Source organism: Diceros bicornis, chromosome 35 (genome assembly GCF_020826845.1).
Source record: "Diceros bicornis minor isolate mBicDic1 chromosome 35, mDicBic1.mat.cur, whole genome shotgun sequence".
NCBI classification, from domain to species: Eukaryota; Metazoa; Chordata; class Mammalia; order Perissodactyla; family Rhinocerotidae; genus Diceros; species Diceros bicornis.
The window spans coordinates 22,704,337-22,723,633 of NC_080774.1; the positions used below are offsets into that span (position 1 = coordinate 22,704,337).

Genomic DNA, 19,297 nt, shown 5'->3' on the forward strand with positions numbered 1-19,297 from the left:
GATGTATGTTTTCATTTCTCTTGGTTATATAGCTAGGAGTGGAATTGCTGGGTCAGATGGTAACTCGATGTTTAATCATTTGAGGAACTACCTGATTGTTTCAAAAGCAGCTGCACCATTCTATATTCCCACCAGCAGTGTATGAGGGCTCTCATTTCTCCACATCCTAGACAACATTTAGTATTTTCTGTCCTGATTACAGCCATCCAAGTGGGTGTGAGGTGGTGTCTCATTGTGGTTTTGATTTGCGTTTCCTTGATAGCTAGTGACGTTGAGCAGCTTTTCATGTGCTTATTGGCATTTGCATATCTTTTTTGGAGAAATATCTATTCAAATCCTTTGCCCTTTTTTTTTTTTTTTGGTGAGGAAGATCAGCCCTGAGCTAACACTCCATGCCAATCCTCCTCTTTTTGCTGAGGAAGACTGGCCCTGGGCTAACATTGGTGCCTGTCTTCCTCCACTTTATATGGGACACCGCCACAGCATGGCCTGACAAGCGGTGCATCAGTGCGCGCCCAGGATCCGAACCCGGGCTGCCAGCAGTGGAGCGCACGCACTAAACCACTACGCCACCAGGCCGGCCCCCATTTGCCCATTTTTTAATTGGATAATTTGTCTTTTTATTGTTGGGTTGTAAGAATTGTGTCTATATTCTAGTCCTTTATCAGGTATGTGATTTGCACATATTTTCTTCCATTCTGTGGGTTGTCTTTTCACTTTCTTGATGGTGTCTTTTGCAGCACAAAAGTTTTTAATTTTGTCGGAAGTACAGTTGATCTGTTTTTTCTTTGGTTGCTGGTGCTTTTGGTGTCACGTCTATTGCCCCACTTCCCACTTGCCAGGCACATGGGCCCACTTTGTATCTAATCCTCAGGAATACACACACAGTGGGCAGAATCAGCACTGCCCTTCAGATGGAGAAACAAAGCTTGGAGGTTACATGACTCTTCCAAGGCCACACAGAAGTTAAGTGGCAGTGTTGGGATCCACCCTGGCCAGTGGCTCAAAGCCCATGTCCAGCATAGTGTGGCACCAGCACAGTTCCCTCATGGTATCGGCGTAGAATGTTGGGCTCTGCTCTTATGCTGGACGCTCAAGTGTCTGCTCTTACCACTGTGTTAAGAATGCCCTTCTCGGGGCTGGCCCCGTGGCTTATCAGTTAAGTGATCGCACTCCAACGCTGGCAGCCCGGGTTCGGATCCCAGGCGTGCACCGACGTACCGCTTGTCCGGCCATGCTGAGGCCGCGTCCCACATACAGCAACTAGAAGGATGTGCAACTATCTACTGGGGCTTTGGGGGGAAAATAAATAAATAAATAAAATTAAAAAAAAAAAAAGCATGCCCTTCTCAGAACAGTTACTTGGCAAATGTTGGATTATTCCTCCCATTTTACTTTCTGTGTTATTCCAGTTAAAGAGACTTTCCAAATAAAAATAAACTTAGAATCTTGATTGAGAGCTAATGAACCTACCTCTCAAAGGCCTTCCTTTCTTTGCATTCAGAAAACTACTCACGATTTCAGTAAGCTGGGCTTATTACATCCATTGGTTCTTTGTAAGAAATTCCTTAAATCTCAGGAGTCATTGTCTTTATTTTATAAAGAACCCCTAACTTGTATTTTTGTAATACTTGGGGATGTATTTTTTCGGGCATATGGTGAAAGGATTTTTAGCTTTGTTTTTGTTTTTGTCCGCCTGTTTTGTGTGTGTTGAAGAAAGAAAACGAAATTATGGTGTAACTGGTAGAGTATTTCTATGCTCAGGTGGTCCTCTTGGACAAGCTGGAAGTGTTAGGGTAACCAGAGCTACACTGCTGTCATCATTGATTAGAAAAGTGTTTATTGTTGACACCACCCTGTATGCTGGTTTAAACCTTTCTCTTGTGTTTTTCTCTCGGAGCACTTGCAGGCAGCCTGTGCTTGCCTTGGCAGCTAGCGTACGCGCGTGGTGCCTGGCTCTCCAGCATACACAGAGAGCTTTCTCGAGGATGCGCTCAGCCCTGCTGGACCAGCTATAGGTGTCGTTTTGTACATAAACTGTTCATGGCACTTTTTATATCATATTATCTGCATCATTATCGTCTTATGGTTATATAATATCCCATGAATTAATCACTTTTTTTTGCTTGATTATATAGTTGGGTGGGGGGAGGTGCGTTGTTTTCTAAGTTTTCAGGGTTTGGAGAAGGACTGCTTGAACATTTCATCACGTAAAGTTACTTCTTTGTTTTGGATTACTTCCTCAGGATCTATTCTAAAAATGGAATTAGGGGAGAAAGAAAGACATAAGGAGCTTGGTTTGTTACACATTGCTGGACCGATTACCCTCAAATGGAGCTGATTGCAGTATGGCCAGGTGTGTTTGCATACACCTTACAGCCCTCCCTCAGTGGGGTTTAGCACTGGTTCACTTTGGTGATTTTGCTGTGCATTAATCAGCAACAAGGTTGATGGTTTTTTGTTTTTTTTTTTTTAAGATTTTATTTATTTATTTTTCCCCCCAAAGCCCCAGTAGATAGTTGTATGTCATAGCTGCACGTCCTTCTACTTGCTGTATATGGGACGCGGCCTCAGCATGGCCAGAGAAGCGGTGCATCGGTGTGCGCCCGGGATCCGAACCCAGGCCGCCAGCAGCGGAGCGTGCACACTTAACCGCTAAGCCACGGGGCAGGCCCAGGTTGATAGTTTTTCTGTTCTTGCTATAAGCTATTTATATACATCCCTAAACTCTCTGTCATTTCATTCCTTTCTGTTATATCTTTATTTTGTTACAGATCGTATGGAGAAGTTTTAAGAATGCACTGTTCTTTCTCCCCCTTTGTTGCTGCCTATCTTATCAATTGTCCTAAAGGAATTCCCTTAACTTGTGTTGCCTCTCATCTGTTCTTAGAACAACTTATGGATGGCCGAACTGAACATTTTTCTACATTGCTATCCACTTGTTCCAACAGGATTTATTAAATACTTCCTTTATACATCCTTGTGTTACTCCTGGTTTGTGTCATATTAAGATCTTATAAAAATTTAAATGTGTTTTTAGAATTTCATTTCCACCTTTTTTTTTCTAGTTTCAGACTGGCATCATGTAGTTTTAATGATTTGTTGGTTTATAGTATTCTTTTTAAATCTGGAAGAATGAGAATTCCACTTTTACCCTTTCCCCTCCAACATATTTCTTCTTGATTTAATACGTCTTTGGTGCGTGTAAGCACCTAATCCTTACCTTTTTATAATACGAACAGTCAAGTGTCGTTTATTAAGTTGCCTTGCAATTTGAAGTAAAATTCTGTCAGTGAATTTCTGTGTAGAGATCAATACTTGTCATCTGGTAGCTGTATGAATCATTTGGAGTCACTTTAAGAATGGATTTAGAATTAACTTTTGCTTAATGTTTTCAGATGCTTTTCTATAGTCTGTTGGATACTTAAAGAAAATTTGTCTTATGAAACATCTCCTTACTTATTTGAAATTGAAAATGGAAGTTCTAAATGGAGGTTTGTAAAGTCAGACGTGAAATATACACAGTGTCATTTTTAAGTTTCAATATAATTATCTGACGAAATGAAATTCCAGGGGATGGGAAATATACAAGTGAGAAGGTGGATTTGAAATACTTGCTGCTTTCCCCGGGTCCTGATGTAGGTGACTTCTTGGTTGTTCTTTCGATACAGAGGAACCAAATAGGATAGAGCTTGTTCTTGGTTTTTCTCTAAAAAGTGACACCCACTACAGGAGACTCCAGCTTAGTGTTCTGAAAACCAGAGCCCTCAGGGAAGAAATGCTGGTCTAAGCCTCAGGCAATTCCCATTTGGAAGTTTACAGCAAACAGCAGCAACAGCCAGATCCTTTTCTGTGCCTGTCGCAATTTCCATCCCCATTGCTGTGACAACAGGGGAAAAAACTGTATTCAGGTACTTCTGGATTCTAGATCCAGAAAAAGGTTTAGGCTAGGTTTGTTCAAAATGCAAATAGAGTTGTCTGTTTCTTTGTACATAGAAGAGAAAAAAATAATCCTTATGATTCAGGAGAGAAATGGGTGGAGCCGTCCTTTCCATTCTTTCACATAAATTATATGTCTTGATTCTAGCCACTACACCTTTTAAGAAAAGGTCTGTTGTTTCATGTGAAATTCTGTACCATAGTGACGGTCTACCCTGGCCGAAAGCGGCAGAAGGACAAAAGGAAGGAAGTTTCCCTTTTAAATCCCCAGCAATTTTTCGCTGAGATAATATTACAGAGTGAAATGTCTCTCCTCGTATTAGTTCCGTGTTTGGCTCCTGTGTAACAGTAACCCACTTAGAAGTAGGCGGCCCTTTTGAAGTTATTTTAAACTTTCAGTGGAGTGTAGAGATATTGTAACCTTGGATAAGAACACCACCAGCCCCAGTTTCAGTTTTGCCCTTTCAGACATGTGGAAAGTGCACCAGCATATCTCAAGGATTTTGTACTGAAAGCTTCTTAAAGAGCTGGTCTTGGTTTCAAAGCTTGGCTTGATGTACCATACTCAAGGGAACATAGTTCTGTTTCTCCAGATATTTAACCTTGTCTGACATAGTCTTTTGGCTTTGAAGTTCCGGTAGATTCTTTGTCCATTAACAAAACAGTGAAACCGTGATAGTCAACCTCTTTGGGCTTTGAAAAATTTGAAGAAGGACCATCTTCATATTTCAGCATAAAACCAGATGTTCGATACCTGCACCGATGGTGGGCAGGTATCTGCATTGCATGTTGTTGCCATTTTGCCCTAGCAGCTCCATATTCAGAAATGCGAGTGGGATGTTCAATGCTTCTTCTAGAGACTATAGGATCTGTTTGTGTCTGGGAGAAAACTGGGGCTTCTCAGAAGAATCACCCTGGTTATTGTGTCTACCATCTCTATTACACCCAAACCCACACCATACTCTGGTGCCACCTGGGAGTCATTTTTGGTTGTGGGGTTGGTGAAGGCTGCTGGTTCTTTCTGCACCATGTCTCCCTGGGTCATCCCTGTGCTGTGTTCCCAGCCATCACAGCCCAGGTCCTGGATGGCTCCCAGAGCAGCCGTGCCAGACAGAGTCACCCGCTGAGTGTCCACTGTCCTATGCAGGTTGCCTGGGGGGGTCTCCCTTTGGCCTGATGGAATGCTTCCCTGCAGGACCCATAGAATCTGCTGGAACACCAGGAGGAAGGGAATTCTGTCTGGCAGTGCATATAAAGTTATAATATATATAATCAAAATAATGCATGTATATGTTTATAAAAAGGCAAAGAGTACTTCATGGCTTATAATAAAAAAGAGCCTTCCTCTGTTCCACCCTTTGCCATCCCTGATTGCTATTCTCAGAGGCAAGTATTTTCAATTATTTAGTGGTTTCTTCTGCTATTCACTTCTGTGAATATTTATAAATGTCTCTGAATCGTTTCTAAATAACATGCATAGGGGATGGCCTGCTTCGCTGTGGTGGCCCGGGGTTCGCTGGTTCGGATCCCGGGCGCGCACCGACACACGGCTTGTCAAGCCATGCTGTGGCAGCGTCCCATATAAAGTAGAGGAAGATGGGCACGGATGTTAGCCCAGGGCCAGTCTTCCTCAGCAAAAAGAGGAGGATTTGCAGATGTTAGCTCAGGGCTGATCTTCCTCACATAAACAAACAAACAAACAACTAAATAAATAAATAACATGCATATGTTGCTGCTGCATATTTTTAGTCCATTTAAAAATTTTTTGACTTCCTGTTATGGAAGATGACAATTTTGTTCTCTTAACCTCCTCCCTCCCCTCCTCCCTGACAATACTCACACACTTCCCATCTCTACATTTTTCTAATAAAGTCACACATCTCGTAACGATGTTTTGGTCAACGATGGACCGCATATGCGACGGTGGTCCCATAAGATTAGTACCATATAGCGTAGGTATGTAGTAGGCTATACCATCTAGCTTTGTGTCAGTACCCTCTGTGATGTTCACACAATGACGAAATCACCTGACAACACATTTTTCAGAATGCATCCCCGTCGTTAAATGACACATGACTGTATAGTTATATCACAATTGTTTAGATTAGAATTTACATTATTATGGCTGTCTCTCTTCTCAACCAGGCCATGCAGGCCGTATCCTGATTGTGGTTTATAATTCTGGTGTAACTTTTTGTTTTTTTCTGGAGTTAATAATTGTCCCCCTCTCCCCACCACTTTACTTTGCTATATAATTATCACATTTCATTCTTTTGTTCAGAATTATAACACTCTTCTCAGTACTGTCAAACCCACTGGGTAATGACTCAGGTTGTTGTTGGTTGGTTGTTTATTTGTTGTTTGGCTCTCCTGCAGCCCTCATCCTTCTGGTCCCATCTGGACTAGTCCCTGGCAGGCTGATTGCATAGCTGTCATCCTGGGATTTCCCATCGCCATCAATTTCTCTTCTCTGTTGAATTCCCTGTGTCCTGGATCCCATGCCTGCCTCTTCCTTGGCTTATTCCCTTGTTTTGTTGGAGCTGGCGGCAGCTTCTGAGATTAGACATGGGTGGGGGAATCTGAGGTTTTGGCTTTTAGGAGGAGACATCCTCTATTCTTCTCCCTCCACTGCCCGTGTAAAGCGCTGTCATGAGCCTGCCTGAGAGAAGGGCAACAGTGTTGTGTTCTCTGCATATAGAAAGCCTTAGCTGCCTCTGCACGCCCAGCTGCTGTGGTTCCACAGCAGGGTCAAGAAGGAACAGCCTTTGCTCCTATGCCATTGCCAGTAAATCTGTTTTGCCCTGGGAATGTTTTTGGTGACTTGGCATTCAACAACTATAAGAGCCGAGCCTTTTAAAGTTCATGCAGTAATTTGATTAAATCCTGACCTATTTGCTGGTCCTTCACTTAGCAGAGCAGAGACCCAAGTGGCTTACCAAAAACAAAGCATGAGGCATGGCAGCAGGCCTGCCTCCAGGCCAAAGGCTCTTCAACCAGCAGTCACTTATTGAGCTCCTGTTGGGCACAAGGCTCTGGGTGGGATGAAAGGGGACCTCTGAGTAAGACTGTCCTTCTAGAAGCAGGTGCCCATCTTAGAAGGGAGGCTGAAGGAACTGTGATAAGCACCATACAGAGCATTTGGGAACAAAGAGGTGGAAGCAACTAGCTGTATTTGTACATTCGAAAAGCTCCATGAAAGGGGTGACATTTAAGCTCGTCTTGAAGGACAGAGTATTCTAGGCAAAGGCATAAAGTGCAAGCAGACACGACAAGTCTAGAGAAAGTGAAGAAGGTGAGGGCTCTCCCGTCGATTGAGTGTCTACTGTGTTGCTGTGGTCATGTATTTTATCTTATTTAATCCTTACAGCACCCTGTTGTGGCAGATGCTGTTGTCCCCATTTTACAGATGAGAAAATCGAGATTTATAGAAATCAAGTCATCTGCCCAAGGAGATGTGCCTTATAAGAGGCCGGAGTGAGGTTAAAGCACAGGATTGCATGATTCCAAAGCGCTCATTCTTTCCATCCCAAAACACGCCTTTGAACAAAATCAGGAGTAAGAGAGCAAGAGCCACACTTCCTAATAATGTCACACCTCCCGATGAAGCACTAACTGGGCATTTCCTTCAGTTGACTTAAGCAAAGACGTTGAGTGTCCCAAAGTTGTTGTTCTGATAGCACAAGACCAAAGTTATAGCACTGGACTTATTTTCTGTTATATCCTCGCACTTTAACTGTAGCTTCTTAATTATTTGCGTTGTTCTGTGGATCTCTCCCGGGAGTTTTGCTTGTCTTCTTGTTTCAGGCTGTCCTTCCCTTTCTCCAGTGTTCTCTGTGCCATGAGTTTTGTGACGTTCCATTCTAGGTTTCCAAGTCTATTTGATTTTTTCTTTATGTTTTTCATTAGTAGTTCTTTCTGACGTCCCTGAGTTCTTACACACAAGTCAGCCATTTTTAACCTTCTTAAAAATATTAAGGCAAAAACTTCTTAAATTTCAAACATTTGATCAAGTAAACCCCACTCATCCAAACATTTTGAGAAAATGAACTCAGAAATGCCTATGTTTTAAATGCTTGTGTGCTACATTAAGTTCAAAGTTAACATGCTTGAATATCGTTCACTGATGTATCACTTTCCCCAGACTTGGCACATTTGTTTGTGCAGTATTATGCCTTTGCCTGGAATATTGCATCCTTTGAGACAGGTTAGTTTGTGAATGAATATTTTCATGTTATCGCTACTTGTGCTTCCTTATAAAACATTCTACTGACCTCATAACTTGGAGCGGTTGGGGAAAGAGAACCCCAGGGTGTAAAAGGTTGGAGACCTGGGGTGGCAGGCATTTCCAGAAGCTGATACTGACATCAGGGGTGAGCTGATGGAGACCTGAATCTATTCAGTAGATGGGTCAAGGAGGCTAGTTACGCTTGAAATGTGGCTGAGATTGAATTCACAGGCCCCATAGTTTGGGCACCTGGAGATGTAAACTGGAATAAGGAACTCAGAAGAGAAGGAACTTGAGTGGAGATGGTGAGGTAGGTTTTCGATTCTCTGAGATGTGATATTGGTGGCCTTTTTGCCCTCCACGGGAAAATTAACATCCCACACCAACCAATTGCACCTACTGGCACTTTAGAAAAATTCCTTTTGGTTTGTAAGTCTTTGATCTCTGTTTAGAAGTCAACATCCTTGACAGGCTGACATTTTGAGCTGCTGTCAGTCACCCCAGTGTCATGAAAGATTTGGTAGGGGAGTCTTGGAGGAGAATGGGAGGGCGTGACTACTGAGGAGGGAGATAGGGCCCAGCAGACTGCAGCCTAGGGCTCTGGGCCTGACAAACCTGAGGGGACTGGTGGATGTGTTTCAGGCTTACATAGTTCAGATTTTTGCATGCCTGGGGATGTGCTCTTGACATGCCTCTCCTGTGGCCTTGTGTTCTGCTCTTCTACAACATAAGCCTCCAGCCTGGTCAGGCCCACTTCCTCCTCACCGTGGCTGCAAAGGGCCAGGCCTCGGCATCTCCTCTGCTTCTGCTGCTCTGGATTCTCATTCCTGATCCTCCTCCTCCTCTCCCTCTCTCCACATCCTGCCCACCTTCCCAGGCCTCCCCTTCCCCCCAGCTGCCCTTCTGTCTCTTCCCATCATAGCCTTTATTCTTTATGACACGAGTGTTCAGCGTTTGTTGCTATAGGTTTATTCTCGCATGCGTGTATGCATGTCTCAAAAAGTGTGTCCCATGAAACAGTGTGATTGTATTAAACGCAAAATGGTCTTATAATCAAAGGGTAGGAAATGCTGGTTTTAGCAAAGGTTAAAAACCTTTTGTTTTTTAAACCTTAGGCCTCTGCAGAGCTTTAATTTACAAATGTAAATCCTGAATCCCTAAGAAGTGTTTCTCAGCATTAGTTACTTGTATAAGAACCTGGTTTTCATCTTGCAGGGCTAGTATTCTGCAGGACACAGTTTCCAGAAGGAGTTCCACACAGTTCCAGAAGGCTTAGGCTCTGGAAGGGTGGAAACCACGTCATTCCCTACTGTGGATCCACATGTTAGCTGAAGGCAATCATTTCTGAGTAAACTCTTGGGGCATTGGTTTTTAAACTTTTTTATTGTGGTAAAATTGATATAACATTCACTGTTTAAACCATTTTAAAGTATACAATTCAGAGGCACTTAATACATTCACAGTGTTGTGCATCTGTCACTTCCAGAATATTTTCATCACCCCAAAAGGAAACCCAAAAAGTACCCAATAAGCAGTTACTCTCCATTTCGCCCAGCAATCACTAATCTGCTTTCTGTTTCTATGGATTTGCCTATTCTCGATATTTCGTTTCGGTGGAGTCAACAATACGTGGCCTTTTGTGTCTGACTTCCTTCTTCAGTAAGGTTTTGATGTAGATACAAGGTCTTAGACCTGCATAATACCTGTGCTCCCCCAACATAGCTCTTTATCATTGGCCAAACCCTGTACATGTGTAGGTAACAAAAAGCAACTCTCCATCTGGAAACCTCCAAGTCACGTGGCCAGTTTAAAAGTACCATGGAATACTGTAGAAAAGGGTCAGTAGTGTGGTTGCCATTGACATGACTTGACCTGGGATTTCGAGAAGCTGACTTGAGCTGGGCTGGGATCCTTTTCCTGGAGGTCAGAGGTGACTGACTGTGGGCACAATTGGCTTATCACCCTCATTTATCCCCTCTCCAGTCAGAGGTCTGCATTTCAAGCTGCTCATCATTAATGACCATCAAACATCCTAGAGTGGACTGAGTTCTTCAGGGGCAGTGGAGGGAAAGTTGTGCTGTCCACTGCACTGCAGAACCCTCATTGGTCCTTTGGACACACTCTTTGAGCCTGAGGACTCATGCAAAAATTGGATGTCCCAGGGCTTTCTGTCTCATGTGTTGGAATTCCCAGGGGGTGGGTTATCTTTACCGCTATAAAGGTAGCTGCTGGCCACCCCTTGTAGCACGCTGTGTTCACCTGCCTCATGGGCTTGTGCAACCCCCTTCCTCGTTGTTCCATTGAATTACCGAGGATCTCTCATCTCTCGGCTGCACCCTTCACTCCTCCACTCATTGATGCTTCTCAAGTCCAGGCACAGCACTGCCAGAAGGTGTGTAACCCGTCTGCCTCAAATAACTATTTTCCGTGTGCCTCCCTTCTGCTGAGGAACCTATGGTATTGTCTTGGGGTCCACACTCCTTTCTAGTTTTTGAGCTCATCTCTTTCCTTCTCCGTGTAGACTGTGGCTCTCCATACAGATCAGGCTGGTCTCGTTCTTCTTCTCCTTCAAGCCCTTAGCTCCTCCTCCCTAGGGTTGGAATGACTGCCTGCCCTCTCTCCTTTTTTCCCTGACCAGCCTAACTCTTCCTTCAAAGCTCAGCTCAAGGCTTAGCAGTTGTACAAAGCCTGCCCAAACATTCCAGCAACTCTTGCTGCCTGCACTAAACTCATGTTGCCCTCTAATACTACTGAATTGAGAACTGACAGCATTTTTTCCTACAGACTTTATTACTTAGTCTTTTTTCCCCAATCAGATGACCAGCTCTCTGAGGAAAGGAAATTGAAGTTAAATCAGGTGGAGTGGGAAGTCACTGGACTGTGAATCTGAGGGCCGGGTCACCTCTGGGTGCGGCTGCTTGCTGGTTGTGTTGTCTTGGAAAAGCTACTTATCTTGAACTTCCGTTCTCATCTGTAAAATGAGTGGGAGATAATAAGGTGGGTGTATTAGTTTCCTATTTGTTGTTATAACAAGCTACTACAACCTTAGTGGCTTACAGCAGCACAGATTTATTCTCTTACAGTTCTGAGGTCAGAAATCAAAAATGGGTTGACACGGCTACATTCCTTCTGGAGGCTCTAGGGAAGATCCGTTTCCTGTCTTTTCCAGCTTCTAGACGCTGGCCGCCTGCATTCCTTGGCTCTTGGCTCCTTTCTCCCTCTTTAAAGCACATCACTCCAACCTCTGCTTCCGTTGTCACATCTCCTGTCTGTTTCCATGATTTCCTTTTTTCCTTATAAGGACCCTTGTGATTACGTTGGGCCCACCCAGGGGTGGGTAATCCAGAATAATCTTCCCACTTCAAACTTAATCACATCTGCCAGGACTCTTGTGCTGTGTGAGGGAACATATTCATTCACCGGTTCTGAGGATTAGGATGTAGGTGTCTTTGGGGGCCGTTATTCTGTCTACCACAGTGGATTCTTAGGTCTCTTGTGTCTCTAACATGCTATGAATCTCAAGATAGATTTCTTCCAGTTATTTAAATAGGGTTTAGCACTGTGCTAGGCTCATGAACTTCTTGATAAGTTATGTTTATCCAGGAGGATTTCCTGTTCTCAGATTGTTATTACAGCTACTAGGGCCTGATATGACTCAATGATGGAACTGTGAGCGCAAACCTTAGGATTCTTCTGTTTTCAGACCTCAACTACTACAAGTTTACTAGTGAAAATTTGACGATGCTCCTCTACCTATCTTTGATTTTGTGCTTTGCAAATTTTGAAAAAAACCTCAAAGGATTTCATCTGTTTCCCACTAACCAGGGATAGCCTTTAAACAGCCTGTTAATTGTACTGGTGATTTTGCCATATGTCTAGTGGTCTCTCCATAAATTTCTGAATGTGTTTCCAGGTCTTCTTGCATAAATTGAAGCAGACGTGTTGTTAAGGTCTAGAAGCCAAATAGTCTTGGATACTAACCTTGCTGGTCTCATCTGTAATTGCTACTTAATGTTATGGTATTTTTTTTATAGCAGTTTAGATTGGCATTTACATGGAGTTATGCTGTTTTTCTTTTCCCTACATCCCATCGGTTGGTGTACACCTTGGGCGACCACTGCTTGCAAAGCCAGTGAAAAAGCATCCATAAAATATATTTATAGTAGCTCTATTGTTTTCTCCCCAGTGTTCAGTTCATTGTGCTGAAATAAGATTCCCCATGGGTTGAAAAACATCCCCCTCCCATATCATTTAGTTTTGAGGTTACTTTTGACTGTTGAGCATGAGGAATGCACAGTGTGTGTCAAGCAGATCTGCAGTCTGCGTATTGAAGTTTTCTTTCCATTTTGTTTCCTAGATGCACCCACTGGGCCTGTGTAATAACAATGATGAAGAGGACTTGTATGAATATGGCTGGGTAGGAGTGGTGAAGCTGGAACAGCCAGAATTGGACCCGAAACCATGCCTCAGTGTCCTGGGCAAGGTAAGCACCAGGTCCTCCGAATCGCTCAGATTCCGATTGGTGTTCTCCACTCTCCCATTTCCTCAATTCTCAAGTAGTTGGTTGCGGAGAACAGCCATGCTGGCACAGCGCTCTTGCCTAGCTGAGGTCACGTGGGTTGAGGACTAAGAGGTCTCTTGTAGCAGCCCACCGTGGTGCTTGCTATGATGGAGACTGCCAGCCTCAGAGGCAGCTCCACTTCTGGGCCACTGTGTGGCCATGGGCAAGTTATTTCCCCTGAAGGAGTCTCAGTTTCTTATCTGAGAAATGGGTTGATAATAGAGATTCACAATACCTTATCTTACACCCTTGAGGCCAAATGCTGCAGAATTCTGAGATTTGAGGGGTTTAGAAAGGTATTGAGGTACACATATTTTACATTAAGTAACCCCCAGGAGATCTGGGGCAGTACTCAATAATCAAACATTCATATTTGTATAGCAAACAATATGGATATTCACATTAAGTGGGATAACTGAAATCTAAATAGTCTTGTGTTAGTTCAGGGCAGCTTTGCCTCCAAATGAGTTCAGGTCCATTAAGTTTTTCTGCCAAGTAAGTTATGGAAAAAGTTTTGGTTTTAGAGCGTTTTTGGTTTTAGAATGGCAGACAGCAATTATGGTCCTGTATTAGAACTTACCTCATAGGATGGTTAGGAGGTGAGATGAGATGCAAACGTCTACCACAGAGTAAGCTTTCAAAAAATGTTTGCTGCCATTGGCTGTTATCTCATTTAGAAGTACTCAAAAAGACTGTGTTTAGCCAAGAGGGTCAGCATTACCTCTGACTGCAGGATAAGATAGAAATAAATTTATTTTGGAAAGCCATCTGTCAATGATCTTAAAATATAACAGGTAACAGCCTGTTTTAAACTGATCGTTTTGTTATAGAGAAAGGTTTTGAGAAAGTTACTAGAATTTTGGTTGGAGGAAACGTGGTATCTGTCTCCTAAGGACAGTGTTATTGCCTGAATATTTTTTATATATTTCAGAAGCTGCTGTTCTAGATACTTTGGGGAGACAGCTGGGGGAAAAGACAGCCCTGGTTCCTGACCTCTTGTGGATTTCTTGGGAGATCCCAGGCCAGAGAAGAGGTGGTTTTGATGCAGAGTGCTAGCGAAGGAGCCTTTCCCAGATTTGAAGATGGCCCAGCAGTGTCTCCTGAAAGACTTTTGGCCCCGGAGACCCTCATGGGTCTAATCTGTTTGTGATTTTTGTGTCCCACTTGTCTTCTGAGTATCTTCCGAGCACTTGTCGAGTTCTCCTGCCCTTGTATAGGGGGAAAAAAACCCCACAGGAATTATTACCTGTTTGGTTTACAGTTCATGAAGTTGAATGAAGATGTTTTAGGTGGCCCAGGCCCTGATACTTCATCGTTTAAATAGTTGGCTAGAGCTGCTTAATGATGCTAGGAGAGCAGTGACCCCCTTGAGAATATTTTAGTGTTTTCCTAGGAAAAATGCCAGCTACATTCAAAGGTTAGGAACAGTGCTTTCCTTGTAGGTATTATGTTCCTAGTATAATATTTTCTCCTGGACTTAAGCTGCTGCTATGCAGGGCTCAGCAGTTTGGCTTAATTTGTTTTGCCCCAGTCCGGTGGGGCTCTCCCTTTGCATCTGTTGTGTCTATAAATGGGTTCAAACAAGGTTCCCAGGGAGACCCCATTGTTCTCCCATGGTTTACTGGTGTTGAAGTCACTCAGAAAACGCAATTGTTTCCTCTACCACCTGGAACAACCATATAGTGGTTTTACTTGAAGAGTTTTGTATGGTTTGGCCTGCTGGCCTGTGAGGCCAGGGGAAATAAAAACCCTAGACATATATTGAATCATTAAGTACTTCTTGGGTTTATTCATTCACCAAATATTTATTGAATGCAGGGGCCCAGAAGCTAAGCTTGTGGTTCTAACTGCTTGCAAGCAGCAGCCGCCCCCATGTTTCTGTTTGGAAAGGCTGTGTGGTGGCCAGGCAGTATTTACATGTGGTTAGTTACTGAAATTGGGCTTAACACCTGAATAAAATCATTAGCAAAAATGCTTGGGCCAGACAAATCAAGACAGTTTCGCATTTGTTTAAAACCTTGGTTGGTACAGGAGGTACAATGAGTCAGGTCTGCCTCTCTACCTCCTCCCTTCCTCCCTCCCTCCTGCCCTTCTTCTTTCTCCCAACATCTCACTTTTTCTCTCTCATCTTCTTCTTAAAGTGTAGCTCTCAGCTTCAGTTTTTTTTAACTTTGCTAACTGTGTTTTCTTTTTTCTGAGCCCGCAAGGGCAGTGGCAAGAGACTAGGGTAACGAAAAGCAAAGAGATCCTCACCGGCAGCCCAATCTCTTGCAGATAGCGTGGTTTTCCATCATTTCTGTGCTCTTAGTGGCTATGGCGAGAGGGAGGTGGGCAGTGGAGAGGGGCACAAAAGGAAGAAACTACAGGCAAGTCAACGTGGGGGTGGGAGGAGGAACTCCTCCATATAGATGTTGAGACTTGTTGAAAACCGTAGATGGGAGGGCTCTGTCAGGCGTTTGGAAAAGCCTGTAGGAGAATAGGGGAGGGCCAGACGGAGACCCCTCTCCCTCCCCCCCGCCCCATCATCCACTCTCATTGCCCACCCGCCCACAGAAAATGCCAGGGGGCGAAACGTTGAAATGAGAGAGGAATGTCCTAAATTAAAAAAACGTAAATGCCTCTCCAGGAGTTCAAATAAAGTTTCATTTTAAAAGCAAAAGACATAAACTCATCACCTTGGTTTATTACTGAGTGCTTTTGAACTCCTCAGAAAGGAACACTATAAACTCATGAGAGAAAAATGATTTATGGTCCCCTCCTTATAATCTTTTTGATTCTGTGGGAGGCAGGGCAGACAAGTAAGATCAGCTAGGGAGGCGGAGTTGGGGTGAGGGTGAGCCCCCGACAGGGATGCGGCAGGCCAGGGCGCCAGGCCAGGCCCTGCCTCACACCAGGCCCGGGGCAAATCTCCTCAGCTTTCTGGGCCTTTCTTTTTTACGTCACGTGAAGAGGTTGTTCTGGGCTCCTTGCTCTTCTAATATTTTGAGCTTCTATATCATATTTAAAATTTCCCCTTGATATTCTAGTTTGGGGAGATTCTAGTTGTAGCATTGAAAGACAGACTCTTGCCTGTGACAGTCTAAGTCCTAGGAAATTGAAAGAGAATAAAATTGACATTTCTGAGCAGCTTGCTGTTGAAAGTAAGTGTCTTAAACCATCCCCCAAGTGCAGGCGTCTGTGTTTATGCCCTAGGCATTTTAACCCTTCAATTCAAAGAGTGTTTATTAAGCATCTTATGAACTGGTAAGAATTTTGAAAATTGACTTAATACCTTTGGTTCCTATGACCCGTCTACCTCATGGAGAGTCTCATGGCAGGGAACACACAAGATGTGCTGGAGTTTTCTAACAAAGCCTGCCTGGGGCAGACTCCATAAATCAAGGCAGAATAAACCTCTGCACCCCTACACCCCACATTGGAGTGGAGTCTTAGAGAGGGTTTTGAAAGACAGGATGGTCAGCAGGCTTGGACTTGGCTCTTTCTGGGACTTAGGAGGACAGTGTGAGGAAGTTAATTAAAAGACAAGGCAGGCAGGGAATTTCAGGTCAGAGAGACCTTGCTTTGGCTGAGTGACCTTGGAAAGGTCACTTCAGTGCTTGCGGCCTTGTTCTCATTGGGGCTCATGCTGCCTTTGTCATTGTGGTGGAGATTCTGCGAGATGTTTGTGGAGCACTTAACACAGAGCCTGGCTCACGGTAAATAGGCGATGAGAGTGTAAAAGCAGCCATCATGTGCTGGATGCTCACCAAGTGCTAAGAGCTTTATATGCAGCATCTCCTGTCATTGTCGGACTAACTCTAAGATTGTGTCCAGATTTCCATTTTACGTTGAGGAAATCAAGTCTCAGGGACGTTCTCGTAATCTAAGATGAATGGCTCCCAAGTAGCTGAGCTGAGATCTAAGATAAAGACTGTTCTACTATCTCATCAATGTTAATTTCTTCTCCTTGCCTCCTTTTGTCTTCACCAGTTTTTCTAGATAAAAATTGGATGCTCACAGGCTTGCTTAGGACTTGATTCCACTTAACAGAAACCCAGCTCGAGCTATAGTGAGCAGAAAGGAGAATTTGCTCTGAGGATCTTGGGCAGCATCAGGGATCCCATGATGAGAGTGCTGCTGCTCTTCTAGAACAGCTGACTCCAGGGCTCAATGCCAGGAGCCCCTCCCCAGGTCTTCTCTTCTGTGTGTCTGCTTTATTCCTCTCTCTCTCTTCACCTACTTGGTGGGAGACACAGCACCCCCAATATCCCTGGGCCTGATACTCTGTTGGTTTCGAGCCTAAAGGATTCCAGAAAAAGGAATCCATCGCAGATCAGGTGCTCGCCTTTAGGCTGGTCAGCTGTGGTCTGGGGATGGAAACACATTGGCACGTAGCTTCCTGCCCAGCTACGTGTGGGGAGTGGGAGGAAGATGTGCTGTCCAGAAGAAAGCTGGGGGGGGCAGTGCTGAGTTACCATCTCCTAAGCAGCCCCCTGCGGTCACCAAGTCAGGTACGCGATCGTAAGCCAGTAGGTGACGTCCTCAGTTTGTCCCGAGTTGTTCAGAGAGCCTCTAGTTGGAAGGGACTTCTCTAGTTCATGTGTGCTATGAAGAGACACATGCTCTTCTTGCCCTGAACTGAGGGCCAGTCCCTGACACAGACAGTCATTGTTGAGAGTGAAGAGAAGGGATTCCACATGGCTGGGGGGCTCGGCAGGTTTTACAAAGAGGGGCTGTATGAGGCAGGGTGAGATGGGGGAATAATCTCCAGGATCAGGGCAGGAGGAAGGGGAGCAAGAAGTTCTTCAAGGGGCATTGCAAGTAGCTGGGGAAGAAGGAGGTTTTCAGATCAAGGAATTTGGTCTTCATCTCCTAGGAAGCTGGGAGCTACTGAGCATTTCTGACGAAAAGATGAGTGCCATAGGATCCAGCTTTGGGAATATTCATTTGACAGTGTTGTCTAGGCTGGTGGGAGAGGGGAGGATCAGGTTACTCTTTGCTGGTGGGTGTTTCCAGGAACTAAATGGGCCCAGACATCAATTCTTTTAAAGCTTTGGTGAGGCTCAAGTCAGTGACAGTGCCAGGGATGCCTCATGCATGCCTTTAGATTTCCCTAGTCTCTTCATCTGCCCTTTTCCTGTTTTTACATTGAGGCAAATGTGAAATGTAGAGGCAGCATGGCAACAGCGTGGCAAGGTGGAAAACTGCTCTGCTGTGAGACAGGAGAGCTAGTCTGTAATCCTGGCTCCTCTGATAAGCAGTGAGAAACCCAAGGATGAGGAGTTGATGCAAAATAGAACCCTTACATCCCTTCCACCAACCCATGTTCAGCCCTCTGAGTGTCTTGGTAACTTCTTCGCAGAGAACGAATAAAGACTCTAGTAACCAAAATGACTGGAAGACAGAAAGCAAAGCCAGAGGAATTTTATTTTTTCAGAGTGGTTAGGGGAGAGGGAGCATGTAATGGTTAAGACTTGGGTTTAGACATCAATCTAAGCCAAGTTTAAACCCCAGTTCCAACCATTTAATTTGTGTGACCTGGGGCAGTCGCTTAACCCCTTTGCATGTTTCAACCTCCTTAGATGGGAACAGCACCTAAAGGAGATGGTGTATGTCAAGTGTTGGTCATGGCACAGCTGAAAGCACTAAGTAAAGTAGCAACTCTTATTGTCCATGCTCTCCTCCCCTCTCTCCCTCCCTCATTATCCTTCAGTTTCTTTTAGCACTCAAAGTGCTGTTACCTAAGTAGTCACATCCATAGAGACAGAAAGGAGAAAGGTGGTTGCCAGGGCTAGGGGAGAGGAGAATGGGGAGTTAGTGTTTAATAGGTACAGAGTTTCAGTGGAGGAAGATGAAAAAGTTCTGGAGATGGATGGTGGTGATGATTGCACAACAATGTGCATGTACTTAATGCTACTGAACTGAACACTTAAAAATGGTTTACATGGTAAATTTTATGTTATGTATATTTTCCCACAATAAAGAAGAAGTGGTATTACTTAAATAATTTCACAATATATGGAGTTTGATGACAGGTATTAAAAAAAAAAGTAAACATTTTGTTCCTGAAGCGATGGAGTATAGTCCCAATAGGAATGATGACTACTTCTACTGAGTCCTGGTGGAAAGCAAACCCTTCGTCCCATAAGAGGTGTTACAGACGATCCAGGAGCAGTGAGAACAGAGACGAAATCCTCCTTTGTACGTTAGGCTACCCCCTGGAAAATTTCTTATTTATCTTTTAAAGAACAACTCCCAAAACAGAGAATTTGAGTAAAGCAAAAACTGACTTTTATTTGTATCCTCTTCATGACATAGTGGAAAACAGGAAAATGATACTAATTGCAGTCCAAAGATGTTTGAATTTCTTCACCAAATATTAACCAGTACCTGATATGTAACATAGTGATAGGCAATAGTTTTGCCAATAGTTTAAAGGAAAAAAACGACCTGGGAATAAGCTAGAAAGGGGACCATCGCCCCACGATGATGAATGGGTTTTGGCCAAATCTCTCTGAACTGGGGCTTTCTCTTCTGGGTATCGTCTCTCTGGGTTCTCTGGTAAAGGTCAAAGCTGATAAAATCATGGCATA

At 44.0% G+C, this 19,297-nt stretch overlaps 1 protein-coding gene across 4 annotated transcripts in view; it reads left to right on the top strand.

Moving 5' to 3' along the window:
- Window positions 1-19,297, top strand: part of ZNRF3 (zinc and ring finger 3) — a 148,300-nt gene that overhangs the window by 73,915 nt on the left and 55,088 nt on the right. For 3 of the 4 annotated variants that reach the window (XM_058531704.1, XM_058531706.1, XM_058531705.1), the window contains exon 2: window positions 12,522-12,647. In XM_058531704.1, the coding sequence (XP_058387687.1) occupies window positions 12,522-12,647 (126 nt within the window). Of the gene's footprint in view, window positions 1-2,259; window positions 2,357-12,521; window positions 12,648-19,297 lie in introns of those variants that run through there. The other variant, XM_058531707.1, reaches the window with a different exon arrangement.